Source organism: Myxocyprinus asiaticus, chromosome 36 (assembly GCF_019703515.2).
Source record: "Myxocyprinus asiaticus isolate MX2 ecotype Aquarium Trade chromosome 36, UBuf_Myxa_2, whole genome shotgun sequence".
Classification (NCBI taxonomy): Eukaryota; Metazoa; Chordata; class Actinopteri; order Cypriniformes; family Catostomidae; genus Myxocyprinus; species Myxocyprinus asiaticus.
In genome coordinates this window covers 37,724,181-37,747,483 of record NC_059379.1, presented here as the reverse complement: position 1 = coordinate 37,747,483, position 23,303 = coordinate 37,724,181, and the positions used below count along the sequence as shown (strand labels likewise).

Genomic DNA, 23,303 nt, shown 5'->3' with positions numbered 1-23,303 from the left:
ACTTGGAATTTGCAAAAAAGCACCTAAAGGACTCCAAGACTGTGAGAAACAAAATTCTCTGGTCTGATGAAACGAAGATTGAACTGTTTGGCTTTGATTCCAAGTGTCATGTCTGGAGGAAACCAGGCACTGCTCATCACCTGTGCAATACCATCCCAACAGTGAAGCATGGTGGTGATAGCATCATGCTGTGAGGGTGTTTTTCCACTGACAGGGACTGGTCAGGGTTGAAGGAAAGCTGAACGCAGCAAAATACAGATATCCTTAATGAAAACCTGGTCCAGAGTGCTCAGGACTTCAGACTGGGCCAAAGGTTCACCTTCCAACAGGACAATGACCCTAAGCACTCAGCCAAGACAATGCAAGAGTGGCTTAGGGACAACTCTGTGAATGTCCTTGAGTGTCCCAGCCACAGCCCAGACTTGAACACAATCGAACATCTCTGGAGAGCCCTGAAAATGGCTGTCCACCAATGATCCCCATCCAACCTGACAGAGCTTGAGACAATCTGCAGAGAAGAATGGCAGAAAATCCCCAAATCCAAGTGTGCAAAGCTTGTTGCATCGTACCCAAAAAGACTTGAGGCTGTAATCGCTGCCAAAGGCGCTTCAACTAAGTACTGAGTTAAGGGTCTGAATACTTATATCAATGTGATATTTCAGTTTTTTCTTTTCAATAAATTTGCAAAGTTATCAAAAATCTTTTTTTTTTTTTTTTGCTTTGTCATTATGGGGTATGGAGTGTAGATTGATGTGAAAAAATTATCATTTAAAGCATTTTACCATAAGGCTGCAACATAACAAAATGTGAAAAAAAATGAAGGGGTCTGAATACTTTATGAATGCACTGTATCTTGACATAAGCGGTCTCCATGGCGGTCATGATTTCAAGCTCAATTACACTTCCAAGCCCAATCTAGCGCTCTATGCCTCAAGCACTAGGAAGTGTAATCGAGCTTGAAATCATGATCGCCACTGAGACCGCTGATGTCAAGATTTATAGTGAAAAAGGAGTTAGATTTTGGCCTGTTCTCACCTAAAACCGTTTGGATCGCTTCAGAAATATGGATTAAACCACTGGAGTATTATGGATTACTTGTATCCTTTTTGGAGACTGAAAATTTGGTCACTATTCACTTGCTTTGTATGGACAAACAGACACCATATATCCACTAAAATATCTTCATTTGTGTTCCACGGAAGAAAGAAAGTCATGTGAGTTTGAGACAACATTAGTGTGAGTAAATGATGAAAGAGTTATCTTTTTTGGGAGAACTATTCCCAAAAGAACGTTCAGTAAAAAAACTATTTCTTCATATCTTTTTAAATAATTATGAATCATTCTAAAATAATCAAATCATGACCAAACTTCAGATTTCACAATGCATCGTAAAAAATTTGTAATCAAACCAGTGCAAATTTTTAGACCCCTTGTCTCCTGTGGTGCATGGACATACACTGTTGGACATAGTAGACAAGTAAAACAAATCATAGTGTAAACATTTTTTGGGGCAGACTTTACTTTCTAGTCCACAGTTCTAAAAGTCGACGAAGTTGAAGAAACACTATTTCTCTACAAATAATTAACAACTCTTTCAAAACAATAAGGTAAAATGGTACCTTTCTTTTGCGGTTGCTCTTCTTCTTGACACTCTCATGGATGAAAGCTTTAAAGGCCGGCACCTCTTTAGCATCAATGGCTTTCTGCAGTATGTCATGGACACGTGGTTCATCTTCATAAGTGCAGCACAGAGCAGACTCCATGACCAGATCCATGTCTCCTTCATGTAGTAGGTACAGTCTTTTCAAGTCCTCCACCTCTTCATCAGAGCCTTTATACTGTTTCTCAAAGTCCAATATTTCTTGTATTGTGATCTGTTGCAGAAAAGTATCACAATAGTGTGACATTGCAGAAACCGATAACCTGTGGATTAACCAACATACAAGCATATGATGCAAAAAATACCTTGGGAAACAGTCTTCTCCAATGCTCCTCCCAATTGCGATCTTGATCGAGGGTGTCTGACTCCTCATCCACTATTCCTTGTTCATCATAAACTGCCCTTTGTTCCTTGTCGGCCAACACAGCATATGCCTTTCCCAGCAACTGCATAACAAATTAATGTTTTAAAGTTTATTCGTCACAAGATAAATGTTTTTTTTTCCTACTTACAAGTTACCATGTAAGAGCAAATATCTAGTAATCATGAACAACAGGAGATGTTCAAGGAAATTCATTGGTCAAAAGAGGTGAACTCCTATATAACGAGGTTCTGAAATAAGTGCTGCACTAGACAAATACAGTTGTTACCTGGAATTTGGTCGTGGCTAGCTCATCATCAGGAGCTCTATCAGGATGTACCTGTAGAGAGACTTTATAATAGCCACGTCTGATCTCTACATCTGATGCTTCTTTACAGACACCCAGGATTTCATACAGATTAGAGGTCGTAAAGAGCTTGTCACACTGCTCCAGCAATCCCATGACTGTTTGAGATAAATACTTCACTGGTACATAAATTACAACAAAAGAACTGTAAACATACTCTCGTCAATACTGACAAACTTTATTCAACGCGATTTAATATTTATACTATATTCTGTGTGTAGCAATATTTACACAAAACACATGTAAAATTATTCGACAGAAAATGCATGAGTAGTTAATTTGATGTTTTATTAACATACTTACCTGAGAGATTTTTAGTGACAATTATAAATGACAACACTTCTTAAAATCTTCCAGACAGAGGACTGAAACGGAACCACCTGCTTTAGGCACAGACAACAGCAAATACTTTCTACAGCAGGTCGCACTCGCGCCAAAAAATTTGGCGCGTTGTAAATACGTCAAAAAATACGTCACTGCGTAGGGGCACCTCTTCCTTATGGAAGGCCGGAGGCATAGACATATAAATACATAGACGCCTCATTGGCCGATGGATCGTACGTCAACGTCGTCGCCATATTGGACCGGGCAACTTGCCATAACTCTCAGGCAGCTGTATTGGAGAAAAGATGCCTGACTCTTGTGCAGCTTGGGGCTGTACAAACCTTTGCACAATCCAAACCAGATCTCGGGGTATTACCTTTCATAGGTAAGACTGAACAGTTGATTCTGGTTGAATTTGGTCATTATAACATTGTTGAAAGCTAACTAGTTGGCCACCAGAGTCAGACTATTAATAGCTAGCGATAACGCTAGTTAGCTATGAAAGCTGGGACTTATACAGTTTACATGATTTCTTATAAAGTCTCAGCTTATATTATGGTTTAGATTATAAACTAAAGTGCCCATAATCGAGATTTTAATATATATTGCCGTTTTTCTCCAAACCGACTTTAGTGTCAAGCTACTTGTTTCGGCTGGGAGACTGACATATTGTAAGTCTGACTGTAGTTAGTTGGCTAGCTAACTTTTCTCAAACTTTTTGACGGTTTCACAAAGAGAAACAGTTAAGGATGCAGTGGGAAGAAGGTTTTTCCACCAGTGAGTCCTCTTTGCTATGCAGTGAGCACTTCAAGGCGGAGGATTTTTACAGAACAGGTCAGACTCTCAGGATTAGAGATGGAGCTAAATCTTCAGATTCCCGACTCATCTCCAAAGAGTTGGTGTATCGATAGGCTATAATGATTTGATCGCTTGTCATCAAATCGTGGCTCGTTTATATATATACACAGGTGCATCTCAAATTAGAATGTCGTGGAAAAGTTCATTTATTTCAGTAATTCAACTCAAATTGTGAAACTCGTATTAAATAAATTCAATGCACACAGACTGAAGTAGTTTAAGTCTTTGGTTCTTTTAGTTGTGATGATTTTGGCTCACATTTAACAAAAACCCACCAATTCACTATCTCAAAAAATTAGAATACATCATAAGACCAGTAAAAAAAACATTTTTAATGAATTGTTGGCCTTCTGGAAAGTATGTTCATTTAATGTATATGCACTCAATACTTGGTAGGGGCTCCTTTTGCTTTAATTACTGCCTCAATTTGGCGTGGCATGGAGGTGATCAGTTTGTGGCACTGCTGAGGTGGTATGGAAGCCCAGGTTTCTTTGACAGTGGCCTTCAGCTCATCTGCATTTTTTGGTCTCTTGTTTCTCATTTTCCTCTTGACAATACCCCATAGATTCTCTATGGGGTTCAGGTCTGGTGAGTTTGCTGGCCAGTCAAGCACACCAACACCATGGTCATTTAACCAACTTTTGGTGCTTTTGGCAATGTGGGCAGGTGCCAAATCCTGCTGGAAAATGAAATCAGCATCTTTAAAAAGCTGGTCAGCAGAAGGAAGCATGAAGTGCTCCAAAATTTCTTGGTAAACAGGTGCAGTGACTTTGGTTTTCAAAAAACACAATGGACCAACACCAGCAGATGACATTGCACCCCAAATCATCACAGACTGTGGAAACTTAACACTGGACTTCAAGCAACTTGGGCTATGAGCTTCTCCACCCTTCCTCCAGACTCTAGGACCTTGGTTTCCAAATGAAATACAAAACTTGCTCTCATCTGAAAAGAGGACTTTGGACCACTGGGCAACAATACAGTTCTTCTTCTCCTTAGCCCAGGTAAGACGCCTCTGACGTTGTCTGTGGTTCAGGAGTGGCTTAACAAGAGGAATACGACAACTGTAGCCAAATTCCTTGACACGTCTGTGTGTGGTGGCTCTTGATGCTTTGACCCCAGCCTCAGTCCATTCCTTGTGAAGTTCACCCAAATTCTTGAATCGATTTTGCTTGACAATCATAAGGCTGTGGTTCTTTCAGTTGGTTGTGCATCTTTTTCTTCCACACTTTTTCCTTCCACTCAACTTTCTGTTAACATACTTGGATACAGCACTCTGTGAACAGCCAGCTTCTTTGGCAATGAATGTTTGTGGCTTACTCTCCTTGTGAAGGGTGTCAGTGATTGTCTTCTGGACAACTGTCAGATCAGCAGTCTTCCCCATGATTGTGTAGCCTAGTGAACCAAACTGAGAGACCATTTTGAAGGCTCAGGAAACCTTTGCAGGTGTTTTGAGTTGATTAGCTGATTGGCACCATATTCTAATTTTTTGAGATAGTGAATTGGTGGGTTTTTGTTAAATGTGAGCCAAAATCATCACAATTAAAAGAACCAAAGACTTAAACTACTTCAGTCTGTGTGCATTGAATTTATTTAATACACGAGTTTCACAATTTGAGTTGAATTACTGAAATAAATGAACTTTTCCACGACATTCTAATTTATTGAGATGCACCTGTATATATATATATTTCCAGTTTAGCCAGTGGCAACCTGGACAACACAAGCCTCAAGAAAAGCTGAAGAGAGCCTGTTAGTGGACTGTTCTCTAGATTTTCAAGAGACTGTACCCCCTCTGCCTAATATTGTGAGTATTTTTACTAGTTAATCCCTGAACAACTGTGAGAATCATGGCCCTGGTCACATTCAAATCAATCTCTCTCTCTCTCTGCCACTATTTTCAGACACATTCATGTATACACATGCACACATTGAAACGTGCTGTTGTTGAATATGCTTCCCTGACACACACACAAACCCACGGTGATGGCAGTGGGATTGAGGGGTGATGAGATTAAAGGATTATATGTATGACTTTTGTTGTTCATCTGAACACAAAGATTTTTACAAGTTTTCAGATGTGGAGGGACTTAGAATGGAAGGAGACAGCAACCAACACTTTCAAGGTCCATAAATCACATTTAGGCAGGATAATAGTAATCCATATATATGGCTCCAGATGCTTCTATTCTATTTGAATCCGAAAACGTATTCTAAAAATCTTAATTTGTGTTCAGATCAACAATGAAAGTCATACACATTTGGGATGGAATGGAGGTAAGTAAATGATGAGATAATTTGCATTTTGGGGAGGAATAATCCTTTAAGAATGGAACTATGCACCAAACAGCTGAGACTGTGAGTGATGTGATATAAACATAACTCAAAACATTTTCAACCTTCTTTCTACTAGGACCACTCCTATGCATTGCCTGCATCTCCCACTGGTCTAAAGGCCAGACTCCGTGAAGACTTGGTTAGGGTGGAGAGTCTGGAGCGAGAGATGAGGAATGTGACGGACCGAGAACGGAGGGCAAAGAACACAGTGCAAGATCTTCTAGAGGATCTGAAGGGGAAGAACGTCATAAATGAAGAGGCGAAAGAGAGGCTCAATTTCTACTCTGGTACAATTAAAATAAAACTTTTAACTTTATATATATCTTATGTTTACACTTTCCCATCTTTTTAGACTTTCTAGTTATTATTGCTAGAGCGTTTACTAGTTAGTCTGTGCTAACTGAATTTCAGATCTTCCGATAGACCTCCTGTCAAAACGGGGCCATGAGTACACATAAGACCAGAGGGAGTTTGCCCTCACTTTCCACTTACATGGTCCAAAAGCATATAACTATTTGAGAGAGTCTCTCCATCTTGACTTCCCACATCCACATACATTACAAAGGTATTCTTCATGTCATTTTATTGCACTTTTACAAAATACTGGTTCTAATACATTAAATAACTACTTTTACATTTTACAAAGGTGGATGAGTTCTATAGATCTATCATCTGGAAAGAGCAAATATCAGTATTAAAGGAATAGTTCACCCAAAAATGAAAATTTGCTGATAATGCACTCACCATAAGGCCATCCAAGATATATATTACTTTCTTTCTTCATCAGAGCAAAAAAACTCTTCATCTTCATCAGATGAAGAAAGAAAGTCATATATAGCTTGGATGGCCTTGGGGTGAGTACATTATCAGCAAATTTTCATTTTTGGTTGAACTATTCTTTTAAGTGTTGTGTGTCTCTGTGTGTTTGTTTTTTAGGGGGCTGGAAAAACAACCATTCTGCAGGCCAGTTCCAGAGCATTTTCTGCCATCTCATGGTCCGGTGCGGTGTCTATCCAAGCACTTCAGGAAACGTGGCAGCACAGGATGAGACCGTGTCCCTGTCTGCTGTTGAGATGTCCTCTGCTTTAGCAGCAGAAGAAACTGAAGAGCTTCCATCCCCTTTTGTTAACATCTCTGCAATTGTGTGTGGCCATAGCTACCTGCCAACCCACTTTGGTAGCCTTGTGGACAATGCCCTTGTGTACATATTAGGGTTTGTCGTTCGACAGATTTTGAGAAAGCTGTCCTGTGACGTGTGCCATGCAAGCTTGGTGACATGCTGTACCCACATCATTTGATCACACCTACCACTTTACACTGAAAAACAAAGTAGGGCTGACGATTCCTTCTGAAGGTACAGTAAAGATGGTCAGATCAGCTGAGCGGTTTATTCGCCAGTCATCATTGGGGCAAGCCATCAGAGTGTCCTTGATCAATCAGTTTGTCCGGGCTGAGATTGGTTCAGAGGATGTCTTTTTTTTTTTTTCTTTTTTTTTTTTCAGGGAGCACAATCAGGAAACACAATTTGGAATTGACAACCATAATTTTTTTTGATCGTCATTAGTTGTGTCTGTCTTCCACAAATTAAGGCTGCACCACATTGCCAAACTGGACACTCTTAAATTACAGAGTGGCAACTCCCGAAAAAAGCAGTGCAAATCAGTTCTGTTCTAAGGGTTTTAGCTCCCATCCCCCTGTTTTTTAAAAGAAGAGCATAACTTGTTCAGGTGGGATCAGATCCAGCCCCCCGTGACCCTGCAAAGGATAAGCAGTTATAGATGATGGATGGATGGATCTACTATATAGTCTATTATGCTATTATTATTATTATTATTATTATTATTATTATTATTATTATTATTATTATATTATACTAATATATTATTATACTACTTAAACTATTAATGTACTATTCACTACTCACTTTTATTTACTATTTTTATTTTATTATTTACTATTTATACTACATATACTATTTGCTATTATTAATTTATTATTATTATTACTACTATAATATAATATTCATACTACACCTTATTGTATTTATAGGCTATTAATAATAATAATAATAGTAATAATATGGTATACTTCTGTACTATACTGTATATTGTACTACTACTACATCTCACTTTATACTATATTACACTTATATTCCATAGTATTTATACTGCACTATATTTTTTTACAATTTTACCATATCATGTAAATATGTTTTACAGCTGTAACACTTGAATTTCCCCTCTGGGGATCAGTAAAGGCTTATCTCATAATTGTCTGTTTTGGAGTATATCTGTATCCTTTCGCTGCTATAAAAAATATAGAAAGCAGATTGACTGCCAGTGTCTCACTATTTGATTTGATTTTGTTCCATTTTTCTCAATGATGGTCAATTATTAGTACTTAAATTTTTTTTTTAAAAAATAGTGCATTTTTTTTTTTTTTTTTTTTTTTTTGGTTTATCTCAGTATTTCAAAGTGAATGAGCGGTGTTCTGACCTGAAGCACAAGAAAAGCTAAAATAATGGGGATGTAGACTAAAATGATGAAAAACGTTTCATGTACATTAAATTATATAACATTATAGGGACGTCTCCACAAGTATTAACCAAGGAAAATAAGCCAAATCCATGCTTGACAAGCGTGAGTTTTTACAATTCTTTATGACAAATAATTATTTTCCAAGCCTAACTATCAAGATTCTAAGTAACTGGAGACAAAACGTTTTTTGTACTCCACGTAGATCATAAACCCTTGAAATTGGTTGAGAAATGTAAACGTTATTGTGCTTTTTACCCAGATAAACCGCATACCCCGTTTACTTGTATTTGTTTACAGGCCAGTTCTGCCCAGTGTCATGATAAACTGAGTCCCCATGGGTAACCGTTTGGTTGTTAATGCCTGTGCAAAAACCTATCATGTTATCATGATATTATGTCATTTAAGTCTAGACTAAATGAAAAACACAAACAATGACACATCTTTCATTTCACAATCTATAACTTAAGTTATATACTATTAAGTTATGGTTTAAAAAAGTCATTAAATGTCGTATTTACAAAGTTATATCGAAATACATCATAAAAGATTTTAAAGGATTTTTACTCAGGCAGTGAATATAATACCTATTAATATATATATATATTAAATGTTCTGAAACAATAACAATCACCATTGTCACAACACAACAGGCCAGGTCCTCTACAAGTCCTTCAGTCCAAACTGAGTGCCAAGCTCTCACACACAGTCACAGTTCTTATTGCTTTCATGTTTTTAAAAAAACAAATCAATATATAATCTCAATTCAAGTTTGAACCTCAAAAAAAAAAAAGCGGTTTGCTTTTAGAGAATTTATATTTGTGAATATGGTATTTTGCTAACAGAAAAATAAGGTTTATAATATAATAATTTCTATTTTCACAATCGTGAAAACCAAAAATGACATTTCTATAAGTAAACTCAAAATTGGGATTTACATAACACAATGAAATCAAGAATGTCACACCAAAATTTCACTGTATACGAGCAATTCCATAACAAATGCTTCTCTAAACAAAAAGAACAATTTGTGTTAATATCATTCTTAATTCTTTTGAGAAAGCACTCATCTGGATAAAATGTATGAATCAGTTTAAATGTAATTTCTTTCACTTTTAGTTATAAGATATTTGTTAGGTAAAATCCAAACTGTAACGTTTGGTTAACGGAGAGGAAGAGACCAGACTGTAGAATCTGATTAGGGCAGTGAATTCTGGGAAACGTAATGCAGGGGAAAACTTCAAAATAAGAGTCCTTGAAGAAAATAAGGGAGACAGACTGTGACACAAACTTTCTTCCAGGGAATATCATTTGCAATACCATTTCAGTAAGAAATCACATAGGATATAGAAACCAGTTCCTCCTGAAACAAAGCCCTGATTTTCTTATTATTTTTAGATTTAGAAGACACTGTTTACCTACAAATGTTTCACAAAGATCCACTGAGTGAGAAGAGAGAGACATAGACAACCCTTTGAAAAGCAAAAGTACTCCTTGTGGTACTGCATCCACCACAATAGCAAATTCTTTGAGTTATAGGAATTCCATGCTTTAATAATAACTCAGAATATTTACAAATTTACAAAAATGTTACCATTTTTAAACCAACTGTCAAAGAAAAAAGATTTACGTTCATACAATAGGTCCTTATTATTCCAAATGGGATATGAATGAGGTGTAAAATGTTTAAAAATGAGGGACCAGGCTAATAACATTTGCTTATGGAAAAGGGACAATTTGATTGGAATTTTCATTATGTTATAATTGTATATTAATAAGAATCTCAAACCACCTAGTTTGGAAAAAATTATATTAGGGATCAGATTCCAAATACAGGAGGGATTATTAATATATTCTTTATCCAGTTTACTTTAAGTGTTGTTTAAAGTGATAAAATCAAGAAAGTTTAACCCCCATTCTCAGTAGTGTTCATTAGTACAGTTTTTTTTAAACAAAATTAGTTTTATTCTTCCACACAAAGTTGAGAAGCATTTTGTCAATTTTCTTAGTAGTGAACTTGTCAACATTTAGAGAGAGAGCAACATATGTCAGCCTTGACAGACCCTCAACTTTAGCTAGTAAAATTCTACCCTTTACAGAGAAATCTCGCTAGAGCCACATATATAGCCTTTTTTGTGTACTCTCAATTAATGGATTGAAATTTAAAGAGCATCTTTCGGATTCATTTCTCGTTATAACAATTCCTAAACAGGATGCCTGATCTTTAATTTGAATATTACATATTTCTGTAAGGTTACACTCTTTAATGGACATTAATTCACATTTTGATAGGTTCAAGAATAGGCCTGATGCTTTGAAAAATTGCTGGATATACTCTAGTGCTAAAGGAACTTGGTTAGCATCTTGCAAAAAAAAAAAAAAAAGAGTGGTATCATCCGTCAACTGACTGATGAGTATCTGTTTGTCAGCAATAGAGATACCACGCAGATCACTATTGGAAATATATGATGCAAATATCTGAGACACAAGTAAAAACAAATAAGGGGATATTGGACAACCTTGTCTTATTTCACGTGACAAGTAAAATCTAGGAAAAGTGCCATATTTTAATTTAATTGAGCTACTACAGTTGTAATAAAGAGTTTTAAAAAACTTTACAAAAGTATTCACCAAAATATAAATTTTTGTACTTACTTAAATATGAAATTGTGTTCCACCGAATCAAAAGCTTTATAAAAATCCAGGAAAACAATAAAACTACTATGTTCAACCAGATCACTGTGATCAAGTAAATCTAGAACTAATCTGATGTTATTTATTATGTGTCGATTCCTCATAAATCCAGACTGAGTCTTATCCATAAGGCTTTCCAAACATACTTTAAGTCTTTTCGCAAATACTAGGGCAAAGATTTTATAATCGTTATTAAGGAGTGTGATGGGTCTCCAGTTGTCCAAATTGGTGAGATCTTTCTTCAGCTTTGGAATTAATGTGATGACATCCTGTGTCAATGTAGGAGGCAGAGCTTCTGACAATACTCTCTTTAAAAACTTAAGTCAAAAATGGAGTAAGTTCATCAACAATTAATTTGTACAGCTCAGCTGTAAGCCCATCACATCCCAGAGATTTATTGTTTTTCAAACTCTTAATTGTGCTTCGTTTTAGGCGTAACATCGCCATCACAAAAATTCCTATCATTTTCAGAAATCACTTTAACATAATTAACTGAACTGAGAAATGAGGTTGTCGTCTGCTCTGAACATTTGGACTATAAATATTTTTATAAAACCTGGCACTGAAATTTTCTATTTCCATCGGATCTTTAACAATTTTGCCATCAACACATAGTTGCTCAATTGTTGAGAGAAATATGCAGAATATTTTCAAGATTAAAGAAATATGCAGAATTAAGTTCTCCTTCTTCCAGCCATTTTTCCTGGATCTTATACAAGCACCCCTAGCCTTCATCAAATACATCTCGTCCAATTTAGTCTGCAAAGCTGCAACTTCAGATTTTTCCTCCAAAGACCGGCAATCAGAATTGTGGGTTTGAGATAATTTCACAATCAGGTTATCTTCCAAGGCTCTTCTTTTTTTGGCTAAATTTGCTCCAACTCTTCTCAAATAAACTCAAATCTCAAATTTAAGTAACTCCCAATTAGTGCAAAAGGAATTTTGAATTGTGGCTTATTCCCAATAATTAGCAATTAACTCTTTAATTTTTCCCTTAACTTCTGATCATTCTAAGAGTGAACTGTTACATTTTGATATGAGCCAGTAATCAATACGAGATTGCCTTGATCCACTCTTGTTGGCCCAGGTAAACTCCAAATTGTTAGGGAATCTTTCTCTCCAAATGTCCACCAAATCAAATTTCTCTATTAATCCTAATAGTGCTTGACTAGAACAAGCTGTCCTCTTGGGTGGATATTTGTCCAAAGAATGGTTTATAGATACATTAAAATCTCCTCCTAGAATAAAAAGTGCATTAGGGAATTTATTCGACCTATATGTGAGTTTCTCATCTAATCTGTCAAAAAAGTGTTCAGCGCCATGTAAACTCCAAATGTCATATCCCCACTGAGATTTCCACCATTTGTAATCATCTTTAGTTGACATTCCTGAAGAAACAAACAAAAAAAAAAAGTAGCTTTCCATTTGACAGTATCCCTGAGCTCCCTGGCGTTAAAAGAGATTAATGACAATGACATGAACAGAGAACAATAGAAAAAACAAGAAAGGAAAAGAAAACCAAGAGAGTACACTCCGATTTGAGTTCAGACAAAAAATAAATACCAAACTTAATTATTGGCTTTATTTTTTGTATTTTAATTTTTTCTTTCTTTGAAACAACCATTTAAGAGTCAAAAAAAAAAAAAAGAATAGTTAAATTTAAACCGTTTGATAACCATAATAAGCTTTTAAAAAAAAAAAAAAACTGTTAAGTTTAATACCTTCAAACATTAGATAATATAGTTACTTAGGACAAAAATAAGTCTACCTTCTAGAAAGGTTAACTTTAAATAATCTTCCACCTTTAAAAGAGGCATAACCCTGACAAAAATAAAAATAAATAAAAAATAAAGCTTTGCAGAACAAGGGACGAAAAACCAGCTACTACATCACTCGCACGCGTTTACCAAGCTACCCACTGAAAAGGCAGATGCTTATTGATTGAGCTTGAACATTGTTTGAGTTCTAAGTGTTGATTACATCTTTAGCAGTCAATCTTTTACCCTCGATGAGAAGAGAACTATAATATGGCGAGAGGATTTTTCAGCAGCGGAATGCGGTCCCAACCTACGAGCGATGTCAACTCCATGCGGCAGATCTGCAGCGGTGCTCGGCGAAACCTGGCTGAAGAGTTCGATGATCATTTGCTTCACATTCTCTCCTGCTTTCTCCGGAATTCCAGCGACATGCAGATTCTACCTTCTCTTGTAGGCATCCAAGTCGTTACATCTTTCATGATGTTCGAGGTTGTCTTTCTCAAGTTTTTCCATTTTCTTTTTGAGTCCTCCAGTTTTGTCTGTCAAACATGTCACCTGTTCACCGTGGTATTCCAGGGAGTTGATTATTTGTTTAATTGAAGCAGAGTTTTCAATGACTGTTTTTTCACCCCTTGAATTCATGCATGGCCTCCATTCTCTGCATGAATCTCATAAGCATAGCGTCACTCACCACAGGACTGTCTGTACTCGGTTTGGTCTTTTTGGCAGGATTAGGTTCAGGAGTACCGGGTAAAGGCACCAGTCCAGGCTGTCCAGCAACAGCATCCAATTCAGCATTTAGTGTTCTCCTTGCATAGCTATGCATAGCAAGATGTGTTTCATCTTTTTCTTCCATTCTCAGCAGTCAGCAGTATGTAGCATAAACACGTGCGTGGTTTATAATTAGCAACTAGTTCACAAAAATCAGCTGTGTCTGCCGAACTCCCAAAAAATGTACAAAAGAAGGGCAGATAAAAAAATGCTTCACTTAAAGTGTTAACAGCACATTCTAGTTGGTTCTGTACATAAAGTATTTCTTAAAAAAGCTGGGATTTGAGCAAAGTTTTAAGAGCTACAGCAAGACTGTCTTCCTATGACGCCATCTTCGTACCCATTAATAGGTCCCTCAGCTAATAGAATTGCTGTGATGTCAGAGGGAGACCCCATTTTCAGTTGGGACTCGATTTCTCATGACACCGGTCAGCGTTGACGTATCGCAGCAATGGGCCGAAGCAGCCAATGCGGCGTCAACATATACAGTATATGTCTATGGACAAAATTGTTCTTCTTCTTTTAGTTTTCTGCCGTGTTACAGACCATTATAAAAGGTGCATACCGCCAACTCAAATCATGGCTTCATTAGTCACTAATTATATTCTTCCAATTAGTCCAGTCTCTTATAAAACTTACCTAAAGCCCTGCCTACTTCCATCTGTTTATTTCCTATTTCTAGTAATCCTTTTATGTCCCATTTCCTTCCATTTTAAGGAATATTTATTTTTTTAGTTCATTTGTCTACATTACATTTTTTAAATTGAATTATAGTGCATGCCCCACATTTTCCTTATATTTACATACCTCACATATATCTGTATTTGTTTATTCATGAGAAATAATGTATTATTTAGTCTTGTATGTCCTAACTGTAATCTAGTAATAATGATGTCTTCTCTTCTGTTTCTACCTCCTGAAGGGTTTATGTTTGACTGGCTTTTGAATATTGTAATATTCTCTACCTTTTTTTAATCTGTATCCCAACTCTTTTGCCAGTGTTTGTCTATATTGCATTTAATTAGGGATTTCCTTCATTTTTTCCAAGGGGGATTTTGCTAACTTATCTGCTACTTCATTTCCTTGTATTCCTACATAAGCGGTGTGGAGGCGAGGGTGTGGTCGAGCGTCTGTCTGGGAAGAAAGTCAGCGGTAAGGGTTCTCACCTGAGATGAATTGCTGGTAATTGCTTGTTTCTGTGTTCGCAGTGAGAGACAGGGGAAATAAAAAGGGGCCAGACCTCAGGGTGTGGAGACAGACACCCGAAGCTGTTTGTGTTACCTGCTGTCGCTTACGCTTAATGTGATAACAGTGACATTCTTGAGTTGGAAATGCCGTCTCCCGCTTCCTCATTTCATTGAACCAGTTACACTGGAGACGAAACCCTGAAGCACGCGTTTGACCAAGTGATAGTGATTGATGGTCAACGTTATCAGACGGGCATCGCACTCACATATCCATATTTTTCCAGTTGTAAAAGATTTGTTATACAGAGTGACACAGGATGCTTGGACAAAAGAAAATACAATCCAGTTGTTGGTACCAAAGAGCCATCGGGAAATAACATTAAGTCGTCTCATGGCCTTTTTCTGTTGTCAGCTGGGGAATCTGCCGGCTGCTCCAAAAACACCATTTCGTGATGTGGATTTCTCGACCGAACAGAGGTCTTTCACAAGCGGGTATCCAACAAAATTGAACATCTATTCCAAATTTTTCCACATTTAACAGTATTGTGTATATTTCGATTAAAACATCTTCTCTAGTTGTTTTATTTGTAATAATGCTATACAAGGCTCCTGCTGAATCTGAATATATCACCACTCTTAACTGGTTTAACTTCCTCCACCCATTGTAAACCCAAAATTATTGCCACTAGTTCTGTGTAAATTGCCAAATTATTAGAGATTATTTTATTAATACTTGTTAAATTCTGGGATATAAATACCCATGCCCACTTACCCATTTTCTGAGTCTTTTGAACCAGATGTAAATGTTAAATAATTATAATGGTATCTTTTTATGTTTTCTTGTACCAGATGACAGATATTGTCATTTCCATCCTCTAACCCATTGGTTCCCAACCCTGTTTCTGGAGGCCCCCAACACTACACATTTTGGATACCTCCCTTATCAAACACACCCGATTCAACTCATCAGCTCATTAGTTCCCCAATTCAGCAGTCAGGGCACTGATCAGTGGCTATGTTTATATCGTGGTTCTCAAAGTGTGGGGCGCGCCCGGTGGGGGGCGCAGAAGACTGACCCATCCTGAAATCTCGTTCACTTGCACACATTAAAAAAAAAATTGGGTAAAATCTTGAGACCTGCCACCACCGCAGGCAGCTCTCACTTGACATGCCACCGCCAACAGCAGCTCTCACTTGACCTGCCACCGCCAACGACAGCTCTCGCTCGGCTATAACTCATCCTGCCACTGCTGCATACAGCTATCCTGGCTCCGTCACTGTTTTCCTCGTGATCCATCACCATTACCTGTGCCTCCCTCTTGATCCGTCAGCGTCATAGACAGCTCCAACTCACCCCATTACTTGTGCCTCTCTTGCGATCTGCCACCATATACACACATGCACATGTACTGTTTCCATACACTAGGAGATTTAAGACATTAATATGCATATTCTGTTGCCCTTACAATCCTGTCTTTTTCCTTTTCCACAAGAAAACTTGATCCAACCTCACAATGTACAGCCTACATTGCTTCAATGTATGCAGATGTGCAACTTGCACAACAGTAAAAAGAGATTAAAAAGAGTAGTTTACTTTAGCATAGTTCTAGCTCACTGTGAATTGTAAATTGTCTGTATGTAGCCTATTGTCTGTATTGTTTTTCTGTGGAGTGTTCTGTTATTTGTAATAATACATGTTTCTACTGGTCATGTACGTCATATGTTAGGCCTACTTGCGGTTCAGAAGACACTGTGTTACATGACATTCCCTGCCACACAAGAGAGAAACAATCATAAAAGCACTTGAACTTCAACTTACAGATTTAAACTTAGGCTGCTGCAGAGTGTAGTAATAAAGTAACGGGGAGACAGTAAAGCCTAACTTATTTACAATAAAACCCTTCCATCCAGCGAGAATGCTTTGTGTGCACTAGGCTTATGTCAGTGTGCGTATCTATTCATTTTTAATTACAAAAGACAGACTACATCAGAATTACAATTGTTGTCAGTATGTGATTGTGGGAGAAAAGTTTTTCATTTTATTCATTGCTTGGCACCTTATTTTTATCTTTGTTTACTGTTATATTATTATCAAATTACATTTTCTTGTCAGTAGTTGTTTTGTGTATTAATGCTTTGGTAATATTGTATGTAAACACAATGATGTGAATAAAGTACTTTTATCGAAATTGAATAGAACTGTGTGTGTGTGTGTGAGTGAGACAGAGAGAGAGAGAGAGAGAGAGTGAGAGAATGTTCACACACATACACACACACACGCGCAGCACTGACATGTAGCATAATTTTTTTCATTCCATCAAATATGACAGGTTCTTATTTGACATTATCATAATGTAAACAAAAAGCTTGACACTCCATAAATGTTATTCAAACCCTAAATATTTTTACATATTCATTTATTTGATGTTGTTAACACTGCTTTTAGCAAAATAACCCTAACTCTACAGGGGACAAATATAACTATTGTAATGTATGTTACTGTTCATGTGTTGCATTATTGTAAAGTTACAATAGTGTCAGTTAAGGCAATCACTGCAAACAACAGTGTGACCAGACCTACAATACTAAATAGGACTCAGACTCTGCACTCAAAATGATATATTACACAAATTACATTTTAATATTAAAATGTACATCAACATGAGTTCAGAATCTTAAAAACATTAATGAACAAAATAAGGTGTATTTAAATATTTAAGTTGCCTATATGTTTTTTCCCCCTAATTTGGTTCATTGTCCTTCAAAATGTTTGTTCTGTCAGAGATTATTTAGCAGAGACGGGCCACTTCTATTTAAATGAAAGGGAGAAATTGGAGCTCTGAGCACTAAACAGTCAACGGATGTAGAAAGGAAGGCCTAGTCTTCTTACAAAAAATAATGTGTCTCTATCATTTAAATCACAAAGCTGCAGTTAAACATGCAAGTCTGTGTAGAGCCGAGGAGGGCGGGGCCGGGCTGGAATGACGCACGCCCGGTCCCCAATCAGCCTGATGGGGTGCGCGAGGGATAAAGGCGGCCGGGGACGACAGTTCGAGAGAGAGAGAATTACAGGCAGCTGTGTGTGTGTGTGTGTGTGGGTGTGTGTGGGTGTGTGTGGGTGTGTGTGGGTGTGTGTGTGGGTGTGTGTGTGGGTGTGGGTGTGTGGGTGTGGGTGTGTGGTTAAATTGTTTATTAAATTATTATTTAAGTTGTAAAGCCGGTTCTCGCCTCCTCCTTTCACTCGAACCCCCTTACAGTCTGATTCCTAGATCTTTCTAGTGTAATTAGACAAAATTTGGTTTGTATTTCATTTAATATAGTGCTGTAAATGTAAATACAACAAAAAAGGCCCACTGGTAGGTTAGTGCAAGTTCACAGGTTAAACTTTCACTTGCACCTAATTAGGTTATATTAACATTATTTACACTGGAGTTATTCAACAACGAATAGAAAGTGTGAAAACTAAGTTTCCTCTACTTCATTTAGAGGAAGAAAATTTTAGTTTATCAGTGAAGAGGAGTTTTTAATCTCAGTGGTGTTCATGACTGTTCTTATTGCAGCACAACAGTAACAGCCTCTGAAGATCATTTTTTCGTACGGCCTCCGAGATTTGCTGTATATATATTTTATTGAGGCTAGCACACGTAAATCTCTTGAAAATACTTTCAATTCATTACAGGTTTTTAATTGTTATTCTCACTAATTTTGAAAACACATTCTTGTCTTATTAGGCAAGTTTGCCATACCATGCTACTGTCCTAACAGAAGATGTGGTAAAAGAAGCCATTGGCACTGATGAAAGTGTGTCACAATAATAAATATATCTATGGATTTCAAATCCCACTTACTAAATCATGGTATGTTCATGTAAACAATTAAAATATTAGGCTTCTGACCTATTTGTAGGGCTGCCCCCTAATAGTTGACCAAACATTAGTCGATGAGAAGAGTCTTGGTCAACCAAGTTTTGATTGACCAACCGACCACAGAAAAAAGAAAAAAAAAAAAAAGCTCCAAACCGACAAACACGTTGGATGCTAGGTGGTACTATGGGGTAATTTTCGTTAAGCAGGGTTATTGTTAAGCCTACACAATAAAGCAAGACACCTTGATTTCAAACTTTGAACTTTATTTTTGATTAATTTCAACTGCAATTAAAATGTGTGTTGTTCAACTTTTTGAAAGATGGCTTTACGGACACCATGCAAGAAGCAGACGTGTGAGCGACGAGCTCTGCGCACTTTGCTAATTTTTAATTATTCTCAAATTATAATCTGGTGAAATTCGATACACCCAGTTACACATTTGCTCTTGAGATATTAAAAGACACGTGTTCAGGATGAAAGCCCTGACAGGCCTCGATTTAGATGGCGTGGCGGGAGAGGAGATCCAGCATCAGTTGTCCAACATGTCGGTGATGCTGACGAAGGTTCTTGCTGACTTGGAGGATCTCGCTGTAATACGTCGATCGATTACGGCGATGGAAATAAAATTCTGAGTTAGTTACAAGAGTGGCAGATGCTGAGAAACGAATCGATTATTTGGAGTCTTCGGAGAGGGAATCATCCGCTAATCCACCCGCGACCAAAGTTGATTTGGAACGGGTTTTTGAAAAGCTAAAAGATCTTGAGAATAGAAGCCGCAGGAATAATGTTCGAATAGTTGGAATTCCTGAGCATGAAGAGGGCAGAGATATGGTGAAATTCCTGGACTAGCTTTTCCCGAGTCTGCTCGACATAACAGGCCACAAGCTGGAAATTGAGTGAGCTCACGGAGTCCCTGCTTGCAGATCTGCTGAGGGAGATAGGCCCCAATCAATCCTGGCCAGATTTCTGAGATCATCCGATAAAGATCTTGTGTTGCGCCAGGTGAGGAGCAAATTAAAGCTTTCTTGGAAGAATCATAATATTTTCTTTTTCCCGGACTTTGTGAGTTCGACAAGAGATAAACGCGATCGGTCCAGGGAATGCAAGTAACTCTTGCATCAACGCAAGATCACTTTTGCATTGATGTTTCCGGCCAAGCTGAGAATAGAAGAGAAGGACGGTCGCAAAGTATTTACATGTCCCAATCAGGCAATGTCTTTTATTGAATCAATGGGTGAGTAAACCAGTAAACCAAAATGAAAATTTGCTGATAATTCACACCCTCAGGCCATCCAAGATGTATCTGAGTTTCTTTCTTCATCAAGGAGGAGGCCTGAAATGAAATCCTAAAAATCTTAAATTCTCTTTTGATGAAAAAAGAAACTCAGATACATTTTGGATGGCCTGAGGGTGAGTAAACTATCACCAAATTTTCATTTTGGGTGAACTATTCCTTTAAGTGGCGATACAAAAATAATTATACATTGAAATGGTAATAAAAGTCATAATGGAATGTGGCATCTATTTCTCAGATGTGGAAGAACCCTCCCTACCCACTGTTGAAGATAAACCAGTTCCAAAAAAGAGAAAGAATATGCCAGAAATGTGGGATTCATTTCACCACCACCTCTGACTTCAAAAGACATGAAAGGGACAAGCATGATGGACAGGAACCCATGGTGTGCACTGATCCAAAAAATGGAATATATGTGACAACAAAAGAAAGTCATGGTATTAGACCTCTCTTACATGTACCAAAATGTTTAATAGCTCGACTTTATGATTGTGAAGTGGAGGCATGTAGGGATTTTATGAATATAGCTGCCCAAAGTGGAAACCCTGGTAAAGAATGCTATCACCTAGAGAGGACCAGGAAAGCAAAAGTATACTTTCCACCTGCAGCACGAAGCAATGAGTCTATAAAGGAGATGGTAGAAAAAGGACTTCTCAAAATCTAGACAAGAAGAATGTTTGACACTCTACAATCAGGCTTACTCTGAGGAAGTAGACTGTGTGTTTCCAATTTTTTTTTTGGGGGGGGGGGGGGGGCACAGTTTGTCGGACAGATACATCTACTTCTCGGTGTACACAGGACAGAAGGACAACTGGTGTGAGTTTGAGAGAACATTTTCCACATTTGACACCAACTCGGGCAAATGGCACTGCCAGTGCAGAGGCACAAAGAACAAAAGTTGTGTCCATAGATACATCTCTATGTGGTTGCTATTCCAAGAGCATCCCAATCTGGCCAAAAATGCAGTTGAAACCTCAAATGAGGAAATACAGGACATTGAGGAGAATGTCAGTGGTAGCAGTTAGGTCATTAAAGTCAAGTTAATTTGAGGATTTGGTCCCAGTTACGTAAAGCGTTAGGGCTTAAGTATCTTTCTCCAGTTATTTATAGACAATAACTTTGCTTCGTTTGACCAACTTAAAGGAAAATTCAGATTTATAACACATTTATTCCGGTATTTTCAAGTTCGGGATTTCAGCCGTAAATATTTAATATTTTCCCCTCTATTCCTCCAAACAGTATTCTAGAGTGCATTTTAGATCAGCATAAATGTATAAGGGGTGCTATTTCTAAGATTTACAGTATAATAAATAATAAACAAACTCCGTTTAATAGACCATTAAAGTCTCTTTGGGAGAATGACTTAAATATGACTCTCAAAAATGACACTTGGGATGCATTCCTCTTCAGTTAGCTCTAGGCACAGCCATATCCAATTTAAGGTAGTGCACTGTATTCATTGGTCTAGAGCAGTGTTTCCCAACCACTGTGCGCGGCACACTAGTGTGCCGTGAAAGATTATTAAATTCCACAAAATAAATAAATGCATGAAAGCTTTTAGAGGGAGAGCGGTAAGGCTCGTCACCTGGCTCATAATTATCTCTAACACCTGTCTCTCATTATAGTGATGGCGGAGGGAGACTTAAAAGGCACGCCAGAGCATCAGAGCGAGCGAGCCAGCCAGCCCGACCGACAAGTCCAGAGACAGCCACGAGTGTTGTTGTTTATTATTTAGTCTGTTACGACAGTTACCGTCGATTGTGTGTGTGTGTGTGTGAGAGAGAGAGAGAGAGAGAGAGAGAGAGAGAGAGAGAGATAGGGAGAGGGAGGCTGAGAATTAAAAGAGTGACCTTGAATCTGCTTCGCTGGCTCCTGACTCCTCCATCCCGAACTGAGAACTTGTTACAGTGGTGCCGAGAACCTGGCTTTGGAGGAGAGCGTGAACCCCCCCCCATGCCACATACGCGTTAAGGGTCTTTCACATGACTCGCGTCAGCGCTGCAGAATACATTGAAGTCTATGATGTGACGCCACTTTACACCAAAGTGTTTTTCACACACACGTTTTTGCTTCACCAATAATGTCTTTGAGAGCACTAAGCAATAAGAAATATTTAAAAACTGTCCAAATTTGTGGAGACATTGAATGTCTCATAATTTCTTTTAATTAAATATTACCTTATCGTTTACGAATATCAGACGCCAGTTATTGAACTAATTTAAATTCACCAAGAAAACACTTAGACCTAAACATAAACGAGTCCTTGTATTACTTTCTGCTATCAAAGCAACTGCAAGCTTTTTTTCTCTCTTCCAAATACATGTTTTCAATGTTTATTGTGCACACCTCGTAAAATCGCCCCTCTGCGACGCTTTCTGCAATTCTTGTCATGTGGAGGGCAATGCAGCGCTCAATGCTGGCACTCAACTCATGTGAAATACGCTTTACAATGACGAAAGAACATTACTGAAACTCAAAATGATTATTATTTGTCTATTATTGTGGTCTTTTCTGATAAAAGCCACGCTCAGTGGTTTAAATAGGCTACTATAGGAAAATGATCCCGTAGAACTGCTTTGTGTTTATAATTCTTATACTGAAGTCAGTAGATTTGTTGCCATGCAAGTTTTAGTAAAGGAAAAGATAAGGACGTTATTGAAACTCATTTCCAGAAGGGGTCACTGAACTAATCAGTTAATAAAATTGAACAAATTTGTGAAACAGAAGCAAGCCTCACAAAAATACTCTTTATTTTGCAGCTAATTCTGCTCAGTTGTAAACTTGAATCACTCAAACAGCTGGAATTGGTGCTTTTACCTTATTCTTTAAAAAAAATATCCCCAGAAAAATTTTTCGTGGACCAGTGATTGTCTTACCTTTTTCACTCCTCATGAGTTTGCATCCCTGTAATTTGTTGTGGCATTGCAAGAACAAATCTACAAATTAAAAATAAGCAAATTTGTTGTTTTTTCATTACCCATTTAGTGCTCTTGCCACCTGTGACCTCACACAGCATAGCCTACCTATGTGACTTGTTTTTTTGGGGGTTTTTTTTGCATAGCCAAATTTCAAACATTACAAGTAAACACGCTACTAAGATGGACAGAAAACACGGCCAAGTTCTTGAAAAGGAAAAATGCTGACGATGGTTAGCCTATGTGGGATAGTGGTGTGCCGTAGAATTTTTTAGTCGTAAAAAGCGTGCCATGGCAACTCTGCAAGGTATTTCCTGATTTGGACCCAACTTGTCCACACTGTGCTGTAGAGCCAGCCTCTTTGTTTTATTCATTTTA

General features: G+C 37.7%; 2 protein-coding genes and 1 pseudogene across 6 annotated transcripts in view; 2 read left to right on the top strand and 1 right to left on the bottom strand.

The window, feature by feature from the left end:
* Positions 1-2,851, bottom strand: part of dnajc9 (DnaJ (Hsp40) homolog, subfamily C, member 9) — a 63,424-nt gene extending 60,573 nt beyond the window's left edge. For 2 of the 4 annotated variants that reach the window (XM_051674571.1, XM_051674567.1), the window contains exons 1-4: positions 2,692-2,851; positions 2,311-2,486; positions 1,966-2,106; positions 1,620-1,874 (exon numbers count right to left, since the gene is read on the bottom strand). In XM_051674571.1, coding sequence (XP_051530531.1) covers positions 1,620-1,874; positions 1,966-2,106; positions 2,311-2,484 — 570 coding nt within the window. In that variant the 5' untranslated portion in view covers positions 2,485-2,486; positions 2,692-2,851. Of the gene's footprint in view, positions 1-1,619; positions 1,875-1,965; positions 2,107-2,310; positions 2,508-2,691 lie in introns of all 4 variants that reach the window. The other 2 variants (XM_051674568.1, XM_051674569.1) reach the window with 2 other exon arrangements.
* Positions 2,852-2,961: 110 nt separating this feature from the next.
* On the top strand, positions 2,962-8,227 carry LOC127427151 (uncharacterized). Of its 2 annotated transcripts, XM_051674583.1 has the most exons (5): positions 2,976-3,097; positions 5,268-5,377; positions 5,475-5,847; positions 5,984-6,194; positions 6,844-8,227. In XM_051674583.1, exons 3-5 carry the CDS (start codon positions 5,815-5,817, stop codon positions 7,203-7,205), a joined length of 606 nt encoding a protein of 201 aa, XP_051530543.1. In that variant the 5' UTR covers positions 2,976-3,097; positions 5,268-5,377; positions 5,475-5,814; the 3' UTR covers positions 7,206-8,227. The 2 variants fall into 2 exon arrangements, 1 of the variants encoding a protein (XP_051530543.1); XR_007894907.1 differs by lacking the exons at positions 5,268-5,377; positions 5,475-5,847 and adding an exon at positions 6,319-6,472 and having other exon boundaries at positions 2,962-3,097.
* Positions 8,228-20,248: 12,021 nt separating this feature from the next.
* LOC127427220 (uncharacterized) lies at positions 20,249-21,035 on the top strand (annotated as a pseudogene).
* The last annotated feature ends 2,268 nt before the right edge of the window (positions 21,036-23,303 follow it).